The sequence below is a fragment of the Mchenga conophoros genome, linkage group LG23, assembly GCF_057382185.1.
Source record: "Mchenga conophoros isolate Kocher_MC1m ecotype Shallow Benthic linkage group LG23, M_conophoros_male_GT1.1, whole genome shotgun sequence".
Classification (NCBI taxonomy): domain Eukaryota; kingdom Metazoa; phylum Chordata; class Actinopteri; order Cichliformes; family Cichlidae; genus Mchenga; species Mchenga conophoros.
Genome location: NC_140547.1, coordinates 37,947,834 through 37,968,412, shown reverse-complemented (window position 1 = coordinate 37,968,412; position 20,579 = coordinate 37,947,834). Strand labels below are relative to the sequence as shown.

Below are 20,579 nucleotides of genomic sequence, written 5' to 3'. Positions count from 1 at the left end.
AGCAGACTTCCCTTTCATTGCTCCCAGTGCTATTGCTCTGCTGCAGCAAGAAAACACTTTACAAGGTGCTGAAAGGGCCGCTAGGAAATGACCACAATGAGAAATTACACATTATGTTTGGACCTGCACTCTCATAATTGGACTTGAACAACTTTTATAGCCTGCTCAGACTATACAGGTTCCAACTGCAAAGTGAATCAATTGCCTCACAGAATGGACCCTCATGGCAGAACCACCTTGAAAGCGGTCAGCTGCACTTTTTCAGACACCTTCCAGCTAGACTAAATCATTTTTATTAAAGTTAACTGCCATCAGTGGGATTTGAGGCACACAGATGTTTCAGTCCATAGACTGAAATTAGGCTGATTATGCTCCTTTTATAATACTGCTGCTCACTTAGGATATTACTAGGCTCTACACTGGAATTCAATATTGTGAATTCCATAATATATACCTACAATGATTGTAGGTATATATGTCTGTAAAAGAATAATTTGACTGTTTAGATGTAATCACCTTTATATTCCATTCCCCTTAAATGCTACACGACAGCATCTGTAAAAATAAAGTTACTGCATATTTTTGTTTGTCATGAATAATAAGTATTCTTGACTAGTTAGCTTCTTTAGCAAGCTAACTAACCTAGGTTAGCTACAATAGATAGAACGCCTGTTTAGTAAAATTAGTGGAAGAGCATGGCATATTATTTGTCAGATAATTGCATTAAAAATGATTCAAAAGGCACCAACATCTCAAACACAGTTTGAAGATTTAGATCTTTGATTTGAATTAGCTGAACCGATGATTAGCAAAGAGTTAGCCATCCAGTTTGTAGCTAGCCAACCTGCCTCTAAAAGCTGCCTCACTTCTAATAATGGATAACTAGTTATGAGTTAGGAAGTAAAGTTTTTATGAAGGGGAAAATAAGACCAAAAATACTTTAGTTTATCAGCCTGTGAACATGTTTATCTCTGCTGTGAATTGGGCATTTTGCTATAGATATCTACATGTCCGTGACAGTTCACAAATGCCCTTTGTTGAATTTGAAAAGCAACTTCTGTTATTGAAGTTGCTCAGTGAGTCAGATTTTCCACAAGATCTATTTGTACATCGCTTCACCTTTTTATGTACTTGTTTAATATATAAAACAGCAAAAACATAAACCTACTGTACATTTCTTTCACATTCAGAATTCTCACACTCATATAAAAAGGCAAATATATATACACTGTACCGTGTATAAGAGCTCATTTCATTACCCTTGCACAGCATATTGCTGAGAGTCATGTGTGCTTTCTAACAGACATAGTGCTTCCCGCTTACTTTCCTTATCACTCAGCCCTCTAGCCAGCAGGAGGCAAAATAGCTGAATATCTTCGTCAAGTGTTTGCTTCCAGACAGGAGGGCTGGCTGATGGATGAAAATAACACCCTGTCCCTCAGTGGACATGATGTGGAATCACTAAACATACATCCCTCTATATACCCCATCCACACCTTTCATCAGTCGCTTTGTTTGTCTAATACTCGCCATGAATTGGTTTCTCAGGTGAACGCGTCCCGCCAGGAGGGCAAGCTCTTGGAGGAGTGTGACGTCCTGATTGACATTATTCAGCAGAGGAGGCAGATCATCGGGAACAAGATCAAAGAGGGGAAGGTGAGGTGAACGCTATGGGCCGAAATCTGTGCCATCAGAAACTGAATTTGAATAAGTTAAATCTGAATTTGAATTGCTCGGATTGAATCTGAATTGTAACTTGAATAAATGCTTTTAAAAACTGAATATGAATTAGCCTAATTTGAAATTCAATTTATTGGTTTGAAAATGATCATCACTAAACTGAAATTGAATTTTATAGTTTGAAAATGAATTCATTTGCTTTGAAACAGTATTTTATCCATTAAAAATTTAGCTCTCGAATAATTTCGGATTCACTTCTCAACATTCAGTTTCAGTTCTACAATTCAATTTCAGTTCCAAAATTCTGTTTTTTGGGACTTACATCCGGTTCCGGTTCAAGAGTAATCAAGCGCAGATTAAATAGAACTACGTTTTACTAGTGGACCGAAAGTGTTACTGATGGGAATCTACAGCGTCTTGAGCTGAATTAAGACTTCAGAAGTCATTCGTCATGTCGAATGACCAGCGGATAAACTCTCAGGTTGGTAATAAATGTATTACATGTATAAGAACAAGCGTCATGTTAACAAATGATAGCCGTACAGTAACTTTTATGCTTATCGTAGCTGTTAGCTAAAAACACTAATTTAGCGTAGTTTCCCCTGAATTCAGCTTTGACAAACAAATATGATCGACTGTTTCTAGTAGAATTCCAAAGTTGTCATCTTGTACCCTCTCAGAGCTCTGTATGCTTGCAGAGACTCCTACAGTAGGGAAACATGCAAAACGGTGTCCAAACCTTTGTATTTTAGCTTTATTTATGTCTCACACAGCATCCCAACTCTGAATAGTTAGTCTAATTCATTAGTGCAGCATTGCTGGATCACATCTGTTTGAAGTGATATAATATGATATACAACTATCACTGAAACAGCAAACTTTGTAAATAAACAAACAACACTTCTCAGTTTCTAAACATTTGGCCAGAGCTGTAGATTACACTATCAGTGCTTGTTCACTCTTGACAAGAATTACATTTCTAAATTTACTTTGTGCATTTACAGGTAAACAATATCTAATATTTTATCTAAATGACTGCTTTGTCTTTGAAAAGGTGAAGAGCCTGAGGCCGGTGACAGTCCAGTTCTACTCCAAGTACACCCTTAAGGTGGCTCACAGGACAAGGCCACATTCCTGTCCTGCCAGAAGAGAAGAGACACTTCAGAGTCTTCATGCAGTTCAACCACACCTGTCATATTTCGTATGACAGGGGTCTCAAACTCCAGTCCTCGAGAGCTGGTGTCATGCAACTTATCCATGTGTCCCTGGTGCAACACACCTGAATACAATTAGTAGGTCATTAGCAAGAGTATAGAACTTGACTGCATGCTGAGGTGGCAACCCCTAACCCTACTCAAGTAAATTTAAGTAAATGTATGTATTTGGAAACATATACTTCTAAAAATACTTTTATTGCACCATGTTCATTCACTCATGAGCTGCTGTAACATGAATCAAATGGCTGAATTGCCAACTCAGCATGCAGTCAAGTTCTATAGTCTTCCTAATGACCTACTAGGTGTGTTGCAACAGGGACACATGGAAAAGTTGCAGGACAGCGTTTGAGACCCCTGCCGTATGGTGTTCATGCAGTTTTCTACCCCACAGTTAAAGCATGTCTGACTGTCTGTTCAGCATATGCAAAAATATATGATGAGTTTAAGCATGTGATGACAAAGGTCTTCCATTATGGTGTTTGTCATCACATGTCCTCAGATGAGCCTAGCTACGACTGTCAGGGAAGGTGATGTAGGTACAGAGCATGTGAGAGTGGTTAAGTTAATGTCTCTTGTCTAGATGAAGGCACAAGAGGGATCAATGGCAAGGCGTAGAAATTCAGTATCTTCAGTCTTCAGTGGACACTCCATTTCTGGCACAAAACACCTGTACAAGATGGTTGATTTAGGAGGTGATCCGACGACTTCAGCCTGTCAAACATAGCAATGGAGCAGTATGTTTAAAAAAAAAAAAAAAAACTAATTAAGCATGCACTCAGTACCCTAAGAATTATTATGGTAGTTAAACACAGTGATAGTCACATACAGTGGGGCAAAAAAGTATTTAGTCAGCCACCGATTGTGCAAGTTCCCCCACTTAAAATGATGACAGAGGTCAGTAATTTGCACCAGAGGTACACTTCAACTGTGAGAGACAGAATGTGAAAAAAAAAAATCCATGAATTCACATGGTAGGATTTGTAAAGAATTTATTCGTAAATTAGGGTGGAAAATAAGTATTTGGTCACCTCAAACAAGGAAAATCTCTGGCTCTCACAGACCTGTAACGTCTTCTGTAAGAAGCTTTTCTGTCCCCCACTCGTTACCTGTATGAATGGCACCTGTTTGAACTCATCATCTGTATAAAAGACACCTGTCCACAGCCTCAAACAGTCAGACTCCAAACTCCGCCATGGCCAAGACCAAAGAGCTTTCGAAGGACACCAGGAAAAGTATTGTAGACCTGCACCAGACTGGGAAGAGTGAATCTACAATAGGCAAGCAGCTTGGTGTGAAAAAATCAACTGTGGGAGCGATCATCAGAAAATGGAAGACATACAAGACCACTGATAATCTCCCTCGATCTGGGGCTCCACGCAAGATCTCATCCCGTGGGTTCAAAATGATCATGAGAACGGTGAGCAAAGATCCCAGAACCACACGGGGGGACCTGGTGAATGACCTGCAGAGAGCTGGGACCAAAGTAACAAAGGTCACCATCAGTAACACACTACAACGGCAGGGAATCAAATCCCGCAGTGCCAGACGTGTTCCGCTGCTGAAGTCAGTGCATGTCCAGGCCTGTCTGAAGTTTGCCAGAGAGCACATGGATGATACAGCAGAGGATTGGGAGAATGTCATGTGGTCAGATGAAACCAAAGTAGAACTTTTTGGTATAAACTCAACTCGTCGTGTTTGGAGGAAGAAGGATACTGAGTTGCATCCCAAGAACACCATACCTACTGTGAAGCATGGGGGTGGAAACATCATGCTATGGGGCTGTTTTTCTGCCAAGGGGACAGGACGACTGATCCGTGTTAAGGACAGAATGAATGGGGCCATGTATCGTGAGATTTTGAGCCAAAACCTCCTTCCATCAGTGAGAACTTTGAAGATGAAACGAGGCTGGGTCTTCCAACATGACAATGATCCAAAACACACCGCCCGGGCAACAAAGGAGTGGCTCCGTAAGAAGCATTTGAAAGTCCTGGAGTGGCCTAGCCAGTCTCCAGACCTCAACCCCATAGAAAATCTGTGGCGGGAGTTGAAAGTCCGTGTTGCTCGGCGACAGCCCCAAAACATCACTGCTCTCGAGACGATCTGCATGGAGGAATGGGCCAAAATACCAGCTACTGTGTGTGCAAACTTGGTAAAGACCTATAGTAAACGTTTGACCTCTGTTATTGCCAACAAAGGTTATGTTACAAAGTATTGAGTTGTATTTTTGTTATTGACCAAATACTTATTTTCCACCCTGATTTACGAATAAATTCTTTACAAATCCTACCATGTGGATTCATGGATTTTTTTTTTCACATTCTGTCTCTCACAGTTGAAGTGTACCTCTGGTGCAAATTACTGACCTCTGTCATCATTTTAGGTGGGGGAACTTGCACAATCAGTGGCTGACTAAATACTTTTTTGCCCCACTGTATCATATCACTTCAAACAGAGGTGATCCAGTAATGCTGCACTAATGAATTAGACTAACTATTCACTTTAGCGTTTTTAGCTAACAGCTACAATAAGCATAAAAGTTACTGTACGGCTATCATTTGTTAACATGACGCTTGTTCTTATACATGTAATACATTTATTACCAACCTGAGAGTTTATCCGCTGGTCATTCGACATGACGAATGACTTCTGAAGTCTTAATTCAGCTCAAGATGCTGTAGATTCCCATCAGTAACACTTTCGGTCCGCTAGTAAAACGTAGTTCTATTTAATCTGCGCTTGATTACTCTTGAACTGGAACCGGATGTAAGTCCCAAAAAACAGAATTTTGGAACTGAAATTGAATTGTAGAACTGAAACTGAATGGTGATAAGTGAATCCAAAATTATTCGAGAGCTAAATTTTTAAAGGATTAAATACTGTTTCAAAGCAAATGAATTCATTTTCAAACTATAAAATTCAATTTCAGTTTAGTGATGATCATTTTCAAACCAATAAATTGAATTTCAAATTAGGCTAATTCATATTCAGTTTTTAAAAGCATTTATTCAAGTTACAATTCAGATTCAATCCGAGCAATTCAAATTCAGATTTAACTTATTCAAATTCAGTTTCTGATGGCACAGATTTTGGCCCATAGAACGCTCAGAGGGGCGAGGACTGTGACACCATTTGTTTGCTATAAATGCTGTATTTATAACAAGCTTTGCCTACATATTCTCTCAATCTTTCTTACAACTTTCATTTAATATTAAAATGCTGCTTCAGTCCATCTATCAACTGCTCAAGCACACATAATAATCCTCCGAGAGTGAACATTGTCTGCAGCTGTAATAACCTGTGAAACAAATGGATTCCCTCATTCATGCTGTGTGTTTAATATCTACATGACACCTAACTACAATTTAGAGCTTGTGTTTTGCTAGAGTTGATTGACTTATAAGGCCAAGCTTTTATTAATCCCAATTTAAACTCTCTGATATCAATTTAAGATATCATCAGACCTCATTTTCTAATCAACACAATGCGTCATCACAGTTGCTTGACCTGATCCTTACTCTTCCAACAGACGGCAAACCCTTCAACACATATTCAACAGAAGGGAAAAACAGACAGACTGCCCAAAAGCAGATCCCAGAGCATATGGGACGGCACTCTTTCTCGTACTCTAAACACAGATGATTTCTTTAAGCTCCGTCTAATGAGACTTGGAATGCACTAGGGATGTTTTTTTTTTTTTTTTACCATGTAATCTAGGCTTTCAGCTGTTAGGATTGTGCAGCAAATAGAGAAATGCATACAGATGGATGGATCATTGTTTATAGACCAACAGAATTCTTACAAATTGATTTTGGGTGTTTGTGTTAGCTCATACTCAAAAACAACTCAACACTGTCTTTTCTGAGACAAAGTTTCTGTAGTAATAATGACTAGCAATTGATTGAAATTTTCAGTGCCCTTAAATCAGGATTACAGTATCTTGGGTTCTTTGCAAGCCAAGCTGCTGATGAAATGTCCTTTGACCTCAATGTAACCACTGACCTAAATCTGTCTCCTGAAATCTTTGCTGACAGGGAAAGAAAATGAAACCGAGGAGCAAACGAGGCCATCTAAAATCCCAGATTTCCATTTAGCAGAATCACTGACAGCTCTGAAAAAGTTAAGATTAGCTGGGGCATGAGAAGATTAGCTGATACTGAAAGAAAACATTTTGCCAAGCACCCTGTGTGCTCTTTATTTACTCTTCTCTTGTTAAGATGGAGCTTCTGAGGACTTCATCTTAACAAGAGAAAATGTTTTGTTTTGTTTTTTTTATATGCAACAATTTATTTTTGATGGTAGCTCTAGTGCGGCAATAAGACCTATACACCCATATCTCCAACCACAGAAAACAAGAGGCATGTTGTTACATTAGTTTGGTGGGTTGCAAAGCATCTTGCAGATGAGCAACAAGGTAGGTAGGGTAAAGTGACTCAAATAATGAACACGATTTCAGATTTCCCTACCAGAATGAATGCCCTTAAAATGATTCATATGAATAATTGAATTCATACATTTTTATTGGCATACACAAGATAAACCATGGACGTAGCTTCCAAGCTGGAAAAATAAAGTCAGTGCAGAAGTGTCTTAAACCAGCGGTCCCCAATCCCCCAGACGGGTACCAGTCCATGAGTCGTTTGGTACCGGGCCGTGAGAGTTGAGGCTTGGGTGTGAAATTCATGGTTCTCAGTAATTTTAGCATTATTTTTTTTTATTGTTTTTATCGCTAACTCAGTTTCCCTGGGTCGTTTCCCGTGTGTTATGAATAAATCTTCTTTTTTTTTGGTACCGGTACTGGTTTTATTTTGTTGTATTTATCCGCAACACCTTAAAGGCTGGTCCGTGAAAATATTGTAGGACATAAACCCGTCCGTGGTACAAAAAAGGTTGGGGACTGCTGTCTTAAACCACCATTCTATTCGAAGGCCACCAGATAGCCAGTATCTGCTTGCAAAAAGCCTTTCTATAGTCTTTCTATAGAAGTCTATGGGAAAGCAAATGAGCCCCTATGACACCTATAAACGCTATCCTGCTAAGTTGATGGGTCAGTCACTAATTTTATGTCATACTGAATAAAATAAAAAGTCTATTTCAAACGTCTTGTTTTCCTTTTTTCAAAATAGCGGATAAATGTGCTCAATGCCTAATGACTTTTCAATCTCGTTGTCAAGTCTGTTTCGTCAAGGCTTCAAAACAGAATTTAAGAAACCAACCAATCATGGGTAGCTATGTCCAAAACATTACCTTGAAGTGTCAGGTGCAAAAAGAATGTGGAAAAAGAGACAAGTAAAGTGAAAGTTAAACTAAATGTCCTGTGATTTTATTTATGGATGATGGGTATGTTCATGCCCTTTGTTAACCTTCTGTGATGTTAATACCAGTAGAAGAAAACGTGCAGAATTTGATGACTACCTACATTAGTCAACCGTGGATTTGACCTTTTCATGTATGAGTGACTTCAAAATGTTAACATCCATCTTCTTGCGCCCATAAAAGCCCATATTTCTGGGACGTTTTGTGCCATCAGCTCTGATTATGTTATCAGCCAAAATGATTCACAACACCTTAACTTGCATAAGCACTATTTCATCCATTCCGATTCATCCTGATAGTCTTTTCGGTGACTTTCTCTTTCACACTTTCTAGGCACAGAGGCTTCGGAAGCTCGCCCAACAGATCTCCAACTGCAAGCAATGCATAGAGAGGTCCACAGCCCTCATAACACAGGCCGATCAAACGCTGAAAGAAACCGATCATGCTCGCTTTCTGCAGACAGCAAAGAGCATCAATGAGAGGTCAGACCGCATGCCTTAATTATTCAGCTCAGCATGTTAAAATCTAGCTTAAGGGAGAGGTTAAAGACTGCAACCACACAAATGGTGAGAAACAGTTTGAAAACTTTGTGTACATAACTTCGCCAACAGCCAAAACAAGTAGAGTGGGATTTCATCTTCTATTTAGCATAATCTTATTCCATTCCCTGCTTAAGCTCTCTGACTAATTGATTTGGCAATTGAGAACAAAACCTGCTCTCCAATATGTGCATCCTCAGGAGAAACAAAAGGGGTGATATAAAAAAGAAATCATTATCCTTTAGTCCTTCATACAAAAGCAGTGTTTCAATCAGAATCTAATCTGCACAGCTTCACTAATTAGGAAGATGATTTTCTTTAGATTGGGAGTTTGTGTTTTTATTTAGCAACTGTTGAGGTGTTAATTCTGTATATGGATGTTATGTACAATGCTTTGCAAAATGCTAAAAATGCTTGTCACTGTATTGCTAACACTTGTGATGTTGACATGACATTTTTTTTCAAGTCCAGTTAAAATCTATTTTGGGGTGGTCTACCTTTCAAAAACACCCCTAACACATACATATACAATTACAAAATAGCTTAAACTGACTAGTTCATATGTAAAGTGTATTACAAGTATCTGGCAGGGATAGCTCAGTAGGTAAAGTGGTCGCCCCATGATCGGAAGGTCGGCGGTTCGAATCCACTTAACGGCTACCCTGAGGTACCCCTGAGCAAGGTACCGTCCCTACACACTGCTCCCCGGGCACCTGCTTAGTGGGCTGCCCACTGCTTCACTGAGTGAATGGGTCAAATGCAGAGAAAAACAAGTAATTTCCCCATGGGGATCAATAAAGTATCCATTATTATTATTATTATTATTATTATTACTGGTCCTGATATAGGGTTTCCATGGCTACTGCATCAACCCAAGTGCTGATCCCTGAGATACACCTGACTGACACCTTCGACACATTTGCCCTGGACTTTACTAGAGAGAAGAAGCTGTTGGAGAATCTGGATTACCTCACTGGTAAAAATCATAGCCTGACTGTGTTTGGGTGATGTGCTATGTTACCAACTAATGCTAACAAGCTTGGCAGGCATTCAATGTACTATACCAGGGGTGCCCAATCCCAGTCCTCGAGAGCTACCGTCCTGCAGCTTTTAGATGCATCCTTGTTCCCACACACCCGAATCAAATGAATGGCTTGTTATCTGGCCTTTGCCAAACACGATGGCATGCTGAAGAGGTAATCAAACCATTTGATTCAGCTGTGTTGGAGTAGGGATGCATCTAAAAGCTGCAGGATAGTAGCTCTCGAGGACTGGGATTGGGCAGCCCTGTACTATACAGATCACTGCTAATTAGTGCCAAGTAGCATTCAAATAAAATGCTAGAACACTGGTTAGTAGACTATGGGCCAGCTTTACTAATGTGTTTCGTTAGTGCAGAGTGGGTATTGGAGGAAGAAAAATATACTGTTGGTAAGTAAGTAAGTAAAATTTGTTTCTATAGCGCTTTTTGCTGATGACCTTAGAGCTCGGGAAGAGGAATGCGGTTTCAGCAGGTCAGAAATGTACTGGGGAGCTTGACCATGTAGGGCCCTAAAGGTTAAATTAAAATTTTAAGTATTTACAAAGAGAGGACAGTGACAGGGTGGCATGTATAAAGTGGGAATATCTGCAACTAACTGTGTTGGATATATATTTCTCAAAACACAAAATATAGTGAGAAGCGTAAAAAGCATTTGTTAATGTTCGTGACACAAAATTTACATTTAGGGATATGTTTCCAAGGAGTTTAGAGATTGTGCTATTTTGCCTATTCAACTAAATCTGACCCCATAAGCCTAGATACAATTCAGGTGGGTGACTCCAAAAGGGAGTAATTTGGCATTAAGACGCAAAGTGTCTTTTGTATCAGGCTGTAAAGATGATTATTCTGCTGTAAAGTTCAGCCTTTTGGAAGTTTTTGCATTTGAAGATAGCCTCAAGTGGCCATTCAAGGAACTGCAGGCTTTATTTTTACCCAGAAACCCAGAACTTTCTGCTTGGGAAACCTTTATGTTTAACCTCCATTTTTCATCAAATGGACGTCTGCTGATTATAATTCAATTCAGTTCAATTCAGTTTTATTTATACCGTGCTAAATCACAACAACAGAGGTGGAAGACAGGACAGATTATACTGATTAACCAGAAACTAATTTTCAAAATGCGTAGTGACAATCACTGAGAACTGCTGTTCATGTTCATCCTCATTATCATCATCTTTTGATGGCTTCTTTCTTTGAATCCATGACCTAATGTATAGTCTTAATCTATAGTGTAGCCCTTTGATTACACGATTCAGTTTCTCATGGACTGTGAAACTCAAATATTGTCTCCAATTAAGATTATATTCATGCTTTAATTTAGGATTTAAAAAAAATCTTTTGATGTCTCGGTTTTCTTCAAGCATTGCATTTGAACAGACCCCAGCCTATTAACTCTAAAATTAATTTTCAACATTAATTTCCGATGTCCTATTTGCAAGGCCCCATCAAAATGTCACTGCATGAATTATGGAGCTTGGTGGGGACAAAAACGAGGTAGTGTAGTGGGTTTTGAAGGTCTGTGAAAGTGGCTGGCACGTATTTATTCTCTGTGATGCATGAGGGCTTCGCTGGAGGGCCTTTTCACTAAGTGAATCAGTCTGAATCACTCCACTATGTGCAGCCACTCATGACAGAAGGCTCGGGAGAGGGAGCGAGTGACAGACAGAGAAAGAGATAGGAAGTGGCTTTACAATCAATTTAAGCTGTGCCTTTATATCTTTATTTCTTTACCTCGGTCCATTCTGTTTCTATCTCTTTCTACCGAGAGGCTTCATGCACTGAATACAAGAGTGATTCATTGTATTTATTTCTCTGTGGAACAAAAACAGTTATAACATAATGAAGTTTTCCAATGAATCAATGCATGAGTGGAAGAGAGCCAATCTAACATCTCTGGTTATGTAACGACTCGCATTTGTTACTCCTAAAAAGGGCTGTTACATTTACTGTTCCCGCTGTTAATGCGATCTGCTTTTTATCTGAATTGTTTATTATTTTGCTGCTGCCTTCCTTTTAATGCTCAGCGTACCACTCTATTAGAAAGAGCATCCTCAGTCCTATGTGTAATGAAGCTTGTAGACTCATAAATCGAAGCAAATGAACACGTACAAGGTTAATCAAGGCTACCGTTGTAACAGCTGACAACCTTTGAGTGTGTCATCACTTTGGAATATCGCTAATGTAATTTGCAATTTTATCCAAACACAATCTAAAATTAGAGCCTGAGACGATGATTTTTTTTTCTTCAATCATTGCAGCTCCAAGTGCTCCGTGCATAAGGGAAGAACTGTGCACGGCGTCCTATGACACAATCACTGCCCACTGGACGTCAGATGATGAATTCACTGTGACGTCCTATGAGCTCCAGTATGCTATTTTCACCGGACAGTCCAACATTGCCAGTAAGTATGAAATGAATGCTGGAATCAGATAAGAACTAAATGGTTTTTCAAATCTTGAAAGCACAAGAATGAATAAATACATGAAGATATAACCCAACTCAGATAACCAATCTACAAAGTTTATTTTAGTAGTTATTTTTAAGGTCCCAGCTACAATAAAGAAAATAAGAGGTTATGGGGGTGAATTCATTAGCATTAGCAAAATAAAAAAGAAAGTTGAAAGATGGTGAGTCGTTTGTAGGGAAGAGCTTTTTGAACTGCATAACAAAAAACTTCCCAGGGGGAAGGAGAGAGGTTGAAACGGCCCATTGAGCACCACATTCAGGGTCTTAAAGCACCTTAATGGCTTCCATTAAGTAATTAAGGTACAACTCCACTTCCCAAGTATCCAATTAATGTAATTTGTGGGAAAAAAAGCAATCCTTTTAGCAGTACTAACTTGGTAAATGTGAATGCAAACAGATTGATGTAATTTCCATCTGTCACGCTGAATTGTGAATAAACATTCACATATCCTTTAAGAAGATCAAAACTTGTCTAAGAATCATGTTATGTTTGAATGCTGACTCTTTTATTGTAGTTTAATTTTACTCATCATCAGAGTAATCCAGTGACAGCTGTCTATATGCACGGGTGCACTACAGACATCAGGGATGACTGTAATGAGGGCCACGAGCTTTAGTTCTTGACCAAGCCATTAAAGTTATTATAACAGTGTTGATAGACTTGTAACTTCTTTAGATTTTCTTCTCCTCTCCATGCACCTTGAAAGTAGACAAAGTAATGCCAGAAAGCCCTATTCTGCCCCATACCAATGTCAATTGGGCCTTCTAAATGCATCCACCTTGAAACATCCAAAACCAAGCCCTAACCCTAATTCTAGACAAGTCATCTCACCTCATCCGAGGGCACATCGAGTCATTCCCAAACCAGCTGAAAGATATATCCTCTCCAGTGAGTTCTGGGTCTGCCCCAGGACCTCTTCCTGGCAGGACATACCTGAAACACCTCACCTAAGAGGCATCCAGGAGGCATCCTCGTCAGACCTAAGATCAACTCTGTACATTTATGCTGCCCTACTACTGGCCACTAGCTCCCCTTAGGCAGATGGGAGTTGAAGTGCTTTTCTAAGATAGCGTTGGAGTGGAAGTGGAAGTTCCTGAAGTGAAGCCTCTGGCCTTTATGCTACTATCACCCTGATGTTGTCACACATCAAATGACTGTAGCTTGTGAAGGATGAAAGAGGGATAAGATTTGACAATAGCAAATCCAGAATGCATGAAGAGCACTCAGTAAAAGATTAGACTTCACTGGAAACGCAGAGTTCTTACACTGAAACATGTGAAACATTTAGGTTTAAGTGGCATCGAAGGAGTGAGATGTGTCAGGAGGGATGACAGCTGGGAAACGAATCAGCATCCTTGACATACGCTAAGTGACACAATGTCTCGTAGAGCAACAACAGACAGGCAGTATATGCCGACATACTCACTCTTGCTCAAATACACACAAGCCCTAGACAATCATGAGCACACTCAAGTGAGCAACAACTACAAGGAAGAAAATGGGGTCAGGGCATCTGAAGGCGAGATCCCCTGCTCCCTTTCAATCAAACCGCCTTTTCTCTGTCTTTCATCTGTTCTTTTTGAAATCCTTTCTAACATTCAAACAGAATTACATAACAGTAAAAGTACCTTTTTCCATTTCTTTTCTTGGTTCCCATGCTTTGTTTCCCTCCTTTTCACTCAGCTCCTGATACTTTTGGGTTACACCCTTCCTTTATTTTTTTCCTTCCCATCTATGTAAGGTTACACCTTTGCCATTGCCTTGTCATTACTTCACAGATTAAAGAGTATTTAAAAATGACAGCCATTAAACTGATTTGACACTTCATTTCTTCTCTTGCTTTCACATTTCTGTCTCTTTCCATTCAAGAAGACAGCATGATTTTTCTCACCTCTTGTTATCAGGTCAGGTAAAGTCAGAGGTGTTGCTTTTGGCATTCAAGTCATGTGCAAGAAGTTTCCCCCCTGTGGAAATTGAGTTGTATCACTATGCAGGAAGTAGAAGTATTGTAATTTTATGGAATGGAACAGTGAAAACATTATCCTTCTAATTGTTCTGTACAGCCTTCTGAATCTAATTTCCAGTGGGAAATACATGACAAGATCATGCACAAACTGCTTTTTAGTCTTAGAGGTCTTTTAGCCTGTTGTAGTGTCAGTAGCTTCCTCAGTAGTTAAATAATAACTGCATGGTGGCATACACTAATATTGCCTTTAGTCTTTAGCATCATGGATTTAATAATTTTCAGGATTCAGGATTTTCAGTTAACTACATTTCATTGTTTCTTTTTCCTCCAAAGGAATTTAAATTGCATTCAAAAACAAAGTACACACAAATACATGTATAACGTATTAGCCTAAACTGATAACTAATGAATTTAGGTGCCTGTCTACTTTCATTATGATTATTCATTTACTAAGCACATTATTGTCAATATAAATAATTCAGAATATTGAAAGTAGCTTTACTAGACCATATTATATTATTAACAGATCATACTTTTATGCTAAGCTAGCTTTGTTAGCCTGACTTTAGATGCTTTTTCTTCCATAATCAATGAATTATATGTTACATAACAAACTATCATCTATAATCACCTTGACAAGATATGTTTTTGTGTTAGCTAAAGTTAGTCATCAGGGCTATCTCACTGTCTACCTATCATTTCTGAAAGAATTAAGCTAGCATATGTGAGTTTACAATATACTGCGGAGCCCCACAAGGGACATTAGAGAAAAAAAAATGAAAATGAACTTTTGCGAGATCTCAAGTTACTTTTTACCGCAAACCTTTAGTGAGATCTTCCAAAATAGGTTGCATCCCTTCGGAGGCCGCCAGCTTGAAGCTGACCGGGAGGTCCAGGCACAGTGTACTGGGAGTGGGTGTTCTCGTCAGCTCTAGTGGGCCTCGACCTCCTGGTCAGGTTTGAGATGGTGGGTAACAGACATTTCCGAAAACCTCGGAGCACTTTTGCAAGTGTTAAATGTCTTGATAAACCGAGCAGATATTTGAAGTTTACACAGCTACATTCTCGCCTGAAAATATCTTGAAAGCGTATTTTGTGACCCAGATAGAGTAATAGCTGCCACCATTGTTGGAAACTGGAATTGGCTGGGCCACATTATGAATTCTGGGATAGATTGGGCCACGAAGGATACACCCGACCCATCCATCAAATTCGGGGAAATGAAGGATGCATTTGGAGCAGCCTTCGAATTGGGACAGCCGTCAAATGCGGCCTCTGAAGGATGCGGCCTATTTTGCGTGATCTTGCAAAAGTTTTGTGAGATCTCACAAAAGTTCATCTTCATTTTTTTTTTTCCAATGTCCCTTGTAGGGCTCCATAATATACAGGTTAGTTTTAGGCCTGTGCTGCAAATTATCTTTACAAAACTGCAGAAATGCTTCCATTTCATTTCGTAAATGAATATGACTCTTCATTTCCTCTCTTGCTTTAACATTTTAAAAGGTAAAACAAATATTTAAACGACTTTGTGTTCAGTGTCAGTGCCGATGATATTTTTGTCTGTTTAGAGGTCTTTGTTAGAATGTGGCATAACAGTTTATGTGACAGTGACATTAAAATTGTGGGTGCTCATTATTTAAAAAAAAAAAAACATACACACACCCAAAACACTAGTTTCCATCTATGGATGGATAACAACGAGCAGTGGCAACTTCCTGATCAGCAGGCAAACAAAGACATGAAATGGAGGGAAAATGTACACCCACATATACACACATATGCCTTAGGAGGTTGTGCAGCAGCTCTAAAGTGCCATTAAATAAAAAGCACATACCAAAGACACACAAACACACATAGCAGAGGGAGCACAGTGCAGCTATGAAGTCAACGAGGTGTGAATAGTTTCCTCATGTGCCTTTTCACACCCTCTCACCTGTTTCCACTGGCATGGGGTTGCACACAACCAGTTATTTTGTTCACCGTCCTTTCACACAGCGATGCATTATTCTTCCAGGGAACTCTTAAGTAAATAGTTTTTCTGTTATTTGTGAGTTATTTTAAGGAGAAATGCCTGCAGTTATATGAATTCTTCAGCACTTCAGTTTCATTTTCATTCTAGACTTTGTCCTATAGAGTCGCATAATGCAAAAAATAAATACAATGAATTATAATTTAAGTGAATTAACTGTCTATTTACTAAATCTGACATGACTTTTTTGTTTTTTTTCCTCCATTCTCAGGTCTCTGTAACTCCTTGGAAAGCTGGATGATTGTTCCCAACATCAAGCAGAACCACTACACAGTGCACGGTCTGCAGAGTGGCACCAAGTATATCTTTGTTGTGAAGGCTATTAACCAAGCGGGGAGCAGGAGCAGTGAACCAGGGACTTTAAAGACAAACAGTAAGATAATAAAGACTGAAATAGTCCTGAGTCTTTTTTTTCCTGTCTGTAAACACACAGCCCCTAATTACTATTTATTTGGTGGACTGCTAAATATTTGCCATAGGTGGTAAGTAGGTCAAGGAGAGAAATTACATATGCTAGAAAAGTCTTCACTATAATCTCTTACTGGTAACTACATGGTCCTTATGGTCAAGTTGGTAAGAACTCAGGTATACTCTGTCTTTTCCTAGCAAATTATGGGAACCATTTGTAACTCAACTCTTCTATTTATCTCGTTTACTACGAACAGGCCAGCCGTTCAAGCTTGATCCTAAATCTGCTCACAAGAAGCTGAAAGTGTCTCACGACAACCTGACAGTGGAGCGAGATGAAACCACATCCAAGAAAGGCCACAGCCAAGAGCGGTTCGCCAGCCAGAGCAGCTACGGTGTTGTGGGAAATGTCTATATTGACAGTGGGCGTCACTACTGGGAAGCTCTCATTGGAGGAAGCACATGGTGAGAGCTACACATTTTAAGTAATAATTTATGGATTCTGTTTGAGGATAACATCTATCCATCTATGCATTTCTGTCCACTTATTCAAAGTTAGGTTGTGGGGCTAAGCAGACTTTTCCCCACCAACCTTCCTTCTTTCTCCTGAGGTATCCTCCTATGTCAGATGACAAATGTAATCCCTCTATTGTATTCTGGATCAGCCTTTGGGGTTCCTCCCAACCGAGCATGACCAGAGAACCTCTAAAAGGAAAGCTCCATCCTATTTAGATGCTTGGACCACCTCAGTTTGTTGCTTTCTGCATAAAGGAGGAGCAGGTCCTTAGAGATGTCTGAGATCCTCAGCCTGTTGCTAAAGATGCGTGTAGACACACTACGCAGGTAGCTGTATCCGCAATCCCAACTTTTCAGTCATGGAAACAAATGAAGGATGGAACCTAGATTGATGTTGAAATTGAAAGCGTTGCCTCATTTCACAATTACTTCTGACAGTTCACCACTTCATCTGCTTATACCACCAAATTCACTTATGAACAGAATACTGAGATACTCAACTAAGCAAATACTGATGGTCTTTGGTTTCCAAATAATGATAACAGAAATTTTATCTCCTTCCAAGGTATGCTGTAGGCATAGCCTATAAGTCAGCCCCCAAGCACGAATGGATCGGCAAGAACTCAGCGTCTTGGGTGCTCTGCCGCTGCAACAACTCCTGGGTGGTTCGTCACAACAGCAAGGAGCTAGCGATCGAGCCGTCACCCCACCTGCGACGCGTTGGGGTCCTGCTGGATTACGATTCCGGATACCTGAGCTTCTATGATGCTGTAGGCTCCCAGCACCTACACACATTTCATGTCTCTTTCATCCAACCCGTGTGTCCTGTGTTCAACGTGTGGAACAAGTGTCTAACCATTCTTACTGGTCTACCGATCCCTGACCATCTAGAGGGACTGGAACCAAACAACTGAAGGCTACACAGAGACAAAAATAAATCAACCCAAATTTAGTATCTTAAAGCTGCACTGGGCAAGAGATGTGAAAGTACTCATCTTTGGATAGAGAACAGAAGAGGGATCTATCCTCTTTAATTCAATCAGCTCTGCTCTATTTACCCAACATAAATTCTCCTCATATGCACTTTTGTACCCAGAGGCAATGCCATCTCTATCAGAAGCTAGCAAGCACACTGTCCTAATAAAAAGCCAGACTTGCAAATGTCAGATTTATTCCTCCTTTACAAGCTGGCTTCCTTTGATACATGCCATAACACCCTGTTTGTCTTGGGCTAAATGTCTATGTGAGTATCACGGCAACTTCACTTTCTCAGACAGCAACAGAACTTGCTAGCATTTCTGCAAAGTTAGCTAGCGCAGCTTTACTGTGCAAAAAAGACGTATTGCATGACGTGTTGCTTTGTCAAAGCTTCTCAAAAAGATTTTCTGTCTATTATTAAAATTTGCTCAATCAAATCTGACTCTGGTTAGAAAAGTCTACTCTAAGGCACTTTGGGCTATGGTGAGCATATTTGTACCATGGTAACTAGGATACAAGCCACAATCAATTATTATTTTCCTCTCTACCTGCCTTTTTTAGATTATTTTCTTAGATATTGCATTTTGAAATTCCCTCAAACTGCACACATAAACACAAAAAGTATACTTTCATCCGTCAGGGTTGTTGGAAAGAGCAGAATTACAGATGTATATTTTGTAAAGTAATTTCACCCCTCTTATCTTTTCCTTGCTCATTAAAAAGGAACCAAAGTAGCCATTGCTGTTCATATAAATTTTACGCTACGAGAATAAATGGAGACTTATTTTTAAAATGTGACAGAGAAGAAAATAGCATTATGGTCAATATTAAATGCAGCGTTCCCTTAAATATAGACTTTGTCTTTGCACATTGTTCATACTTTATTCATGCTTTTTGTAGCTTAACATTCAAATGGATTCTGGTGCAATTAACATGTATTCATATTGGGAAAGTGTTGTGTTGGACTTATTGTGTTCAGTTTGTTTTTGGCAGTCATACAAGTCCTGTCATTATTATTTTATGTGGTACATAATATGTGAATTGTGTTACAGTTGTAGACACAGGTTATTATTGGAGATTATGTGTGAAATGGACATTTGGGTGTACTTTTTTTCTTTTCTTTTCTTCTTTTTTTAAACGTTCTGCTAATTGAGCATATGGATATTTAGTGGGACACATCTGTGCCACAATACCGTTACACCAAAACCAGGGTGTTCTCATCTCTACATACTGCTTTACATGTTCTTTTTACACTTCAGGTCATCAAACCTATATTCAGACTGTCTATAAAAAGATACTTTATTAAGTCAACCACCCACGCACAGGGGGGCTGTCCCCAGACGTGTTGCACAATGACGAAGTCAGTAGGGTAAACTCACCTCACTCAGTCACCGGGTCCTATTTGTTTTTTTGTTTTTTTCCTTAATTTCTCCAATTTAAATGGATAAAATTAGCCAACGTGAGTTTTAGCTGTTGATACATAAATAGTCCAAATCTGTATAAGAAAACCTCCCAGAAGAAACACAATCGAGTACAGTATGTGCTCTGTAATTTAGGTTAGAGTCCACTGAATAATTGTTAAGCATTACAAAATTGTAAATGTAAAGATTTGGTTGTATATCTTGACGGACGTTGGTTCAAAACACAATACATAGGACAAATGAGCTTCAATTCTGTGTTTATTGGCGATAGATTGAACTCTGTGTTTCATTGTAAATGATGCAAATATTGTGTTTAATTTAATGTTTCCATTTGAACTTTGTATGAGGCTATGATGTTATCTGTTCAGTCTCTGTGGATATTTTTACGGGAAAATAATACAGTACGAGAGCTTGCGTCACTACTGTCTGAGCTAAGTCTGTACGAGAGTGAAAAATAAACATTGTTCCTTTTCACATTAAAGTGTGCTCTTTTGTTTTTCTCCAGTTAAGTAATATGGCGCTGGTGTGAGAATGTCAAGAGTCGATCTCATAAAATATCCAGGAGAAATGCCAGGAGCCATTTCTGGTGAAAAATAAAGATCGCATATTGAGAAAATTCAGGCGGTCCCAAATTCAATAAGTTTAGACTGTGACATTTTGGTTTTGAATAAAGTTACTGGTGCCCTTCGGGCAGGTGTTGCACTCGGTGCTGTAAGCAAGAATCAGTCATTTAAAGCTGCTGTAATCAATATTCTTACATCAGCATTGTACTTCACTGCTATTTCACTCTATAGGAACAGATGCTGCACAGGGACTTGACAGCGTGGACTTTTTCTGTCACGCCATGAATCATTCAAAAAATGTTCTAACGTCAAGCACTTCAGAAGGTTCAGACTTCAGCCTGCTGAGTTCACTCTAGTTTACACATTTCCCGTAGAAGAGGAAGCTGTCAAGTTTATCACGTGAACTTCCCGCGGACATCGGGGGCTCTTCCTGATTTTT

At 39.4% G+C, this 20,579-nt stretch overlaps 1 protein-coding gene across 3 annotated transcripts in view; it reads left to right on the top strand.

Annotated features, from left to right (window-relative positions):
* The window catches only part of LOC146547769 (E3 ubiquitin-protein ligase Midline-1-like), an 89,846-nt gene extending 69,788 nt beyond the window's left edge, over nt 1-20,058 (top strand). For all 3 annotated transcript variants that reach the window (XM_085263668.1, XM_085263667.1, XM_085263669.1), the window contains exons 4-10: nt 1,549-1,656; nt 8,544-8,692; nt 9,598-9,725; nt 12,050-12,193; nt 16,466-16,627; nt 16,920-17,127; nt 17,744-20,058. In XM_085263668.1, the coding sequence (XP_085119794.1) occupies nt 1,549-1,656; nt 8,544-8,692; nt 9,598-9,725; nt 12,050-12,193; nt 16,466-16,627; nt 16,920-17,127; nt 17,744-18,092 (1,248 nt within the window). In that variant the 3' untranslated portion in view covers nt 18,093-20,058. The remainder of the gene's footprint in view (nt 1-1,548; nt 1,657-8,543; nt 8,693-9,597; nt 9,726-12,049; nt 12,194-16,465; nt 16,628-16,919; nt 17,128-17,743) is intronic.
* The last annotated feature ends 521 nt before the right edge of the window (nt 20,059-20,579 follow it).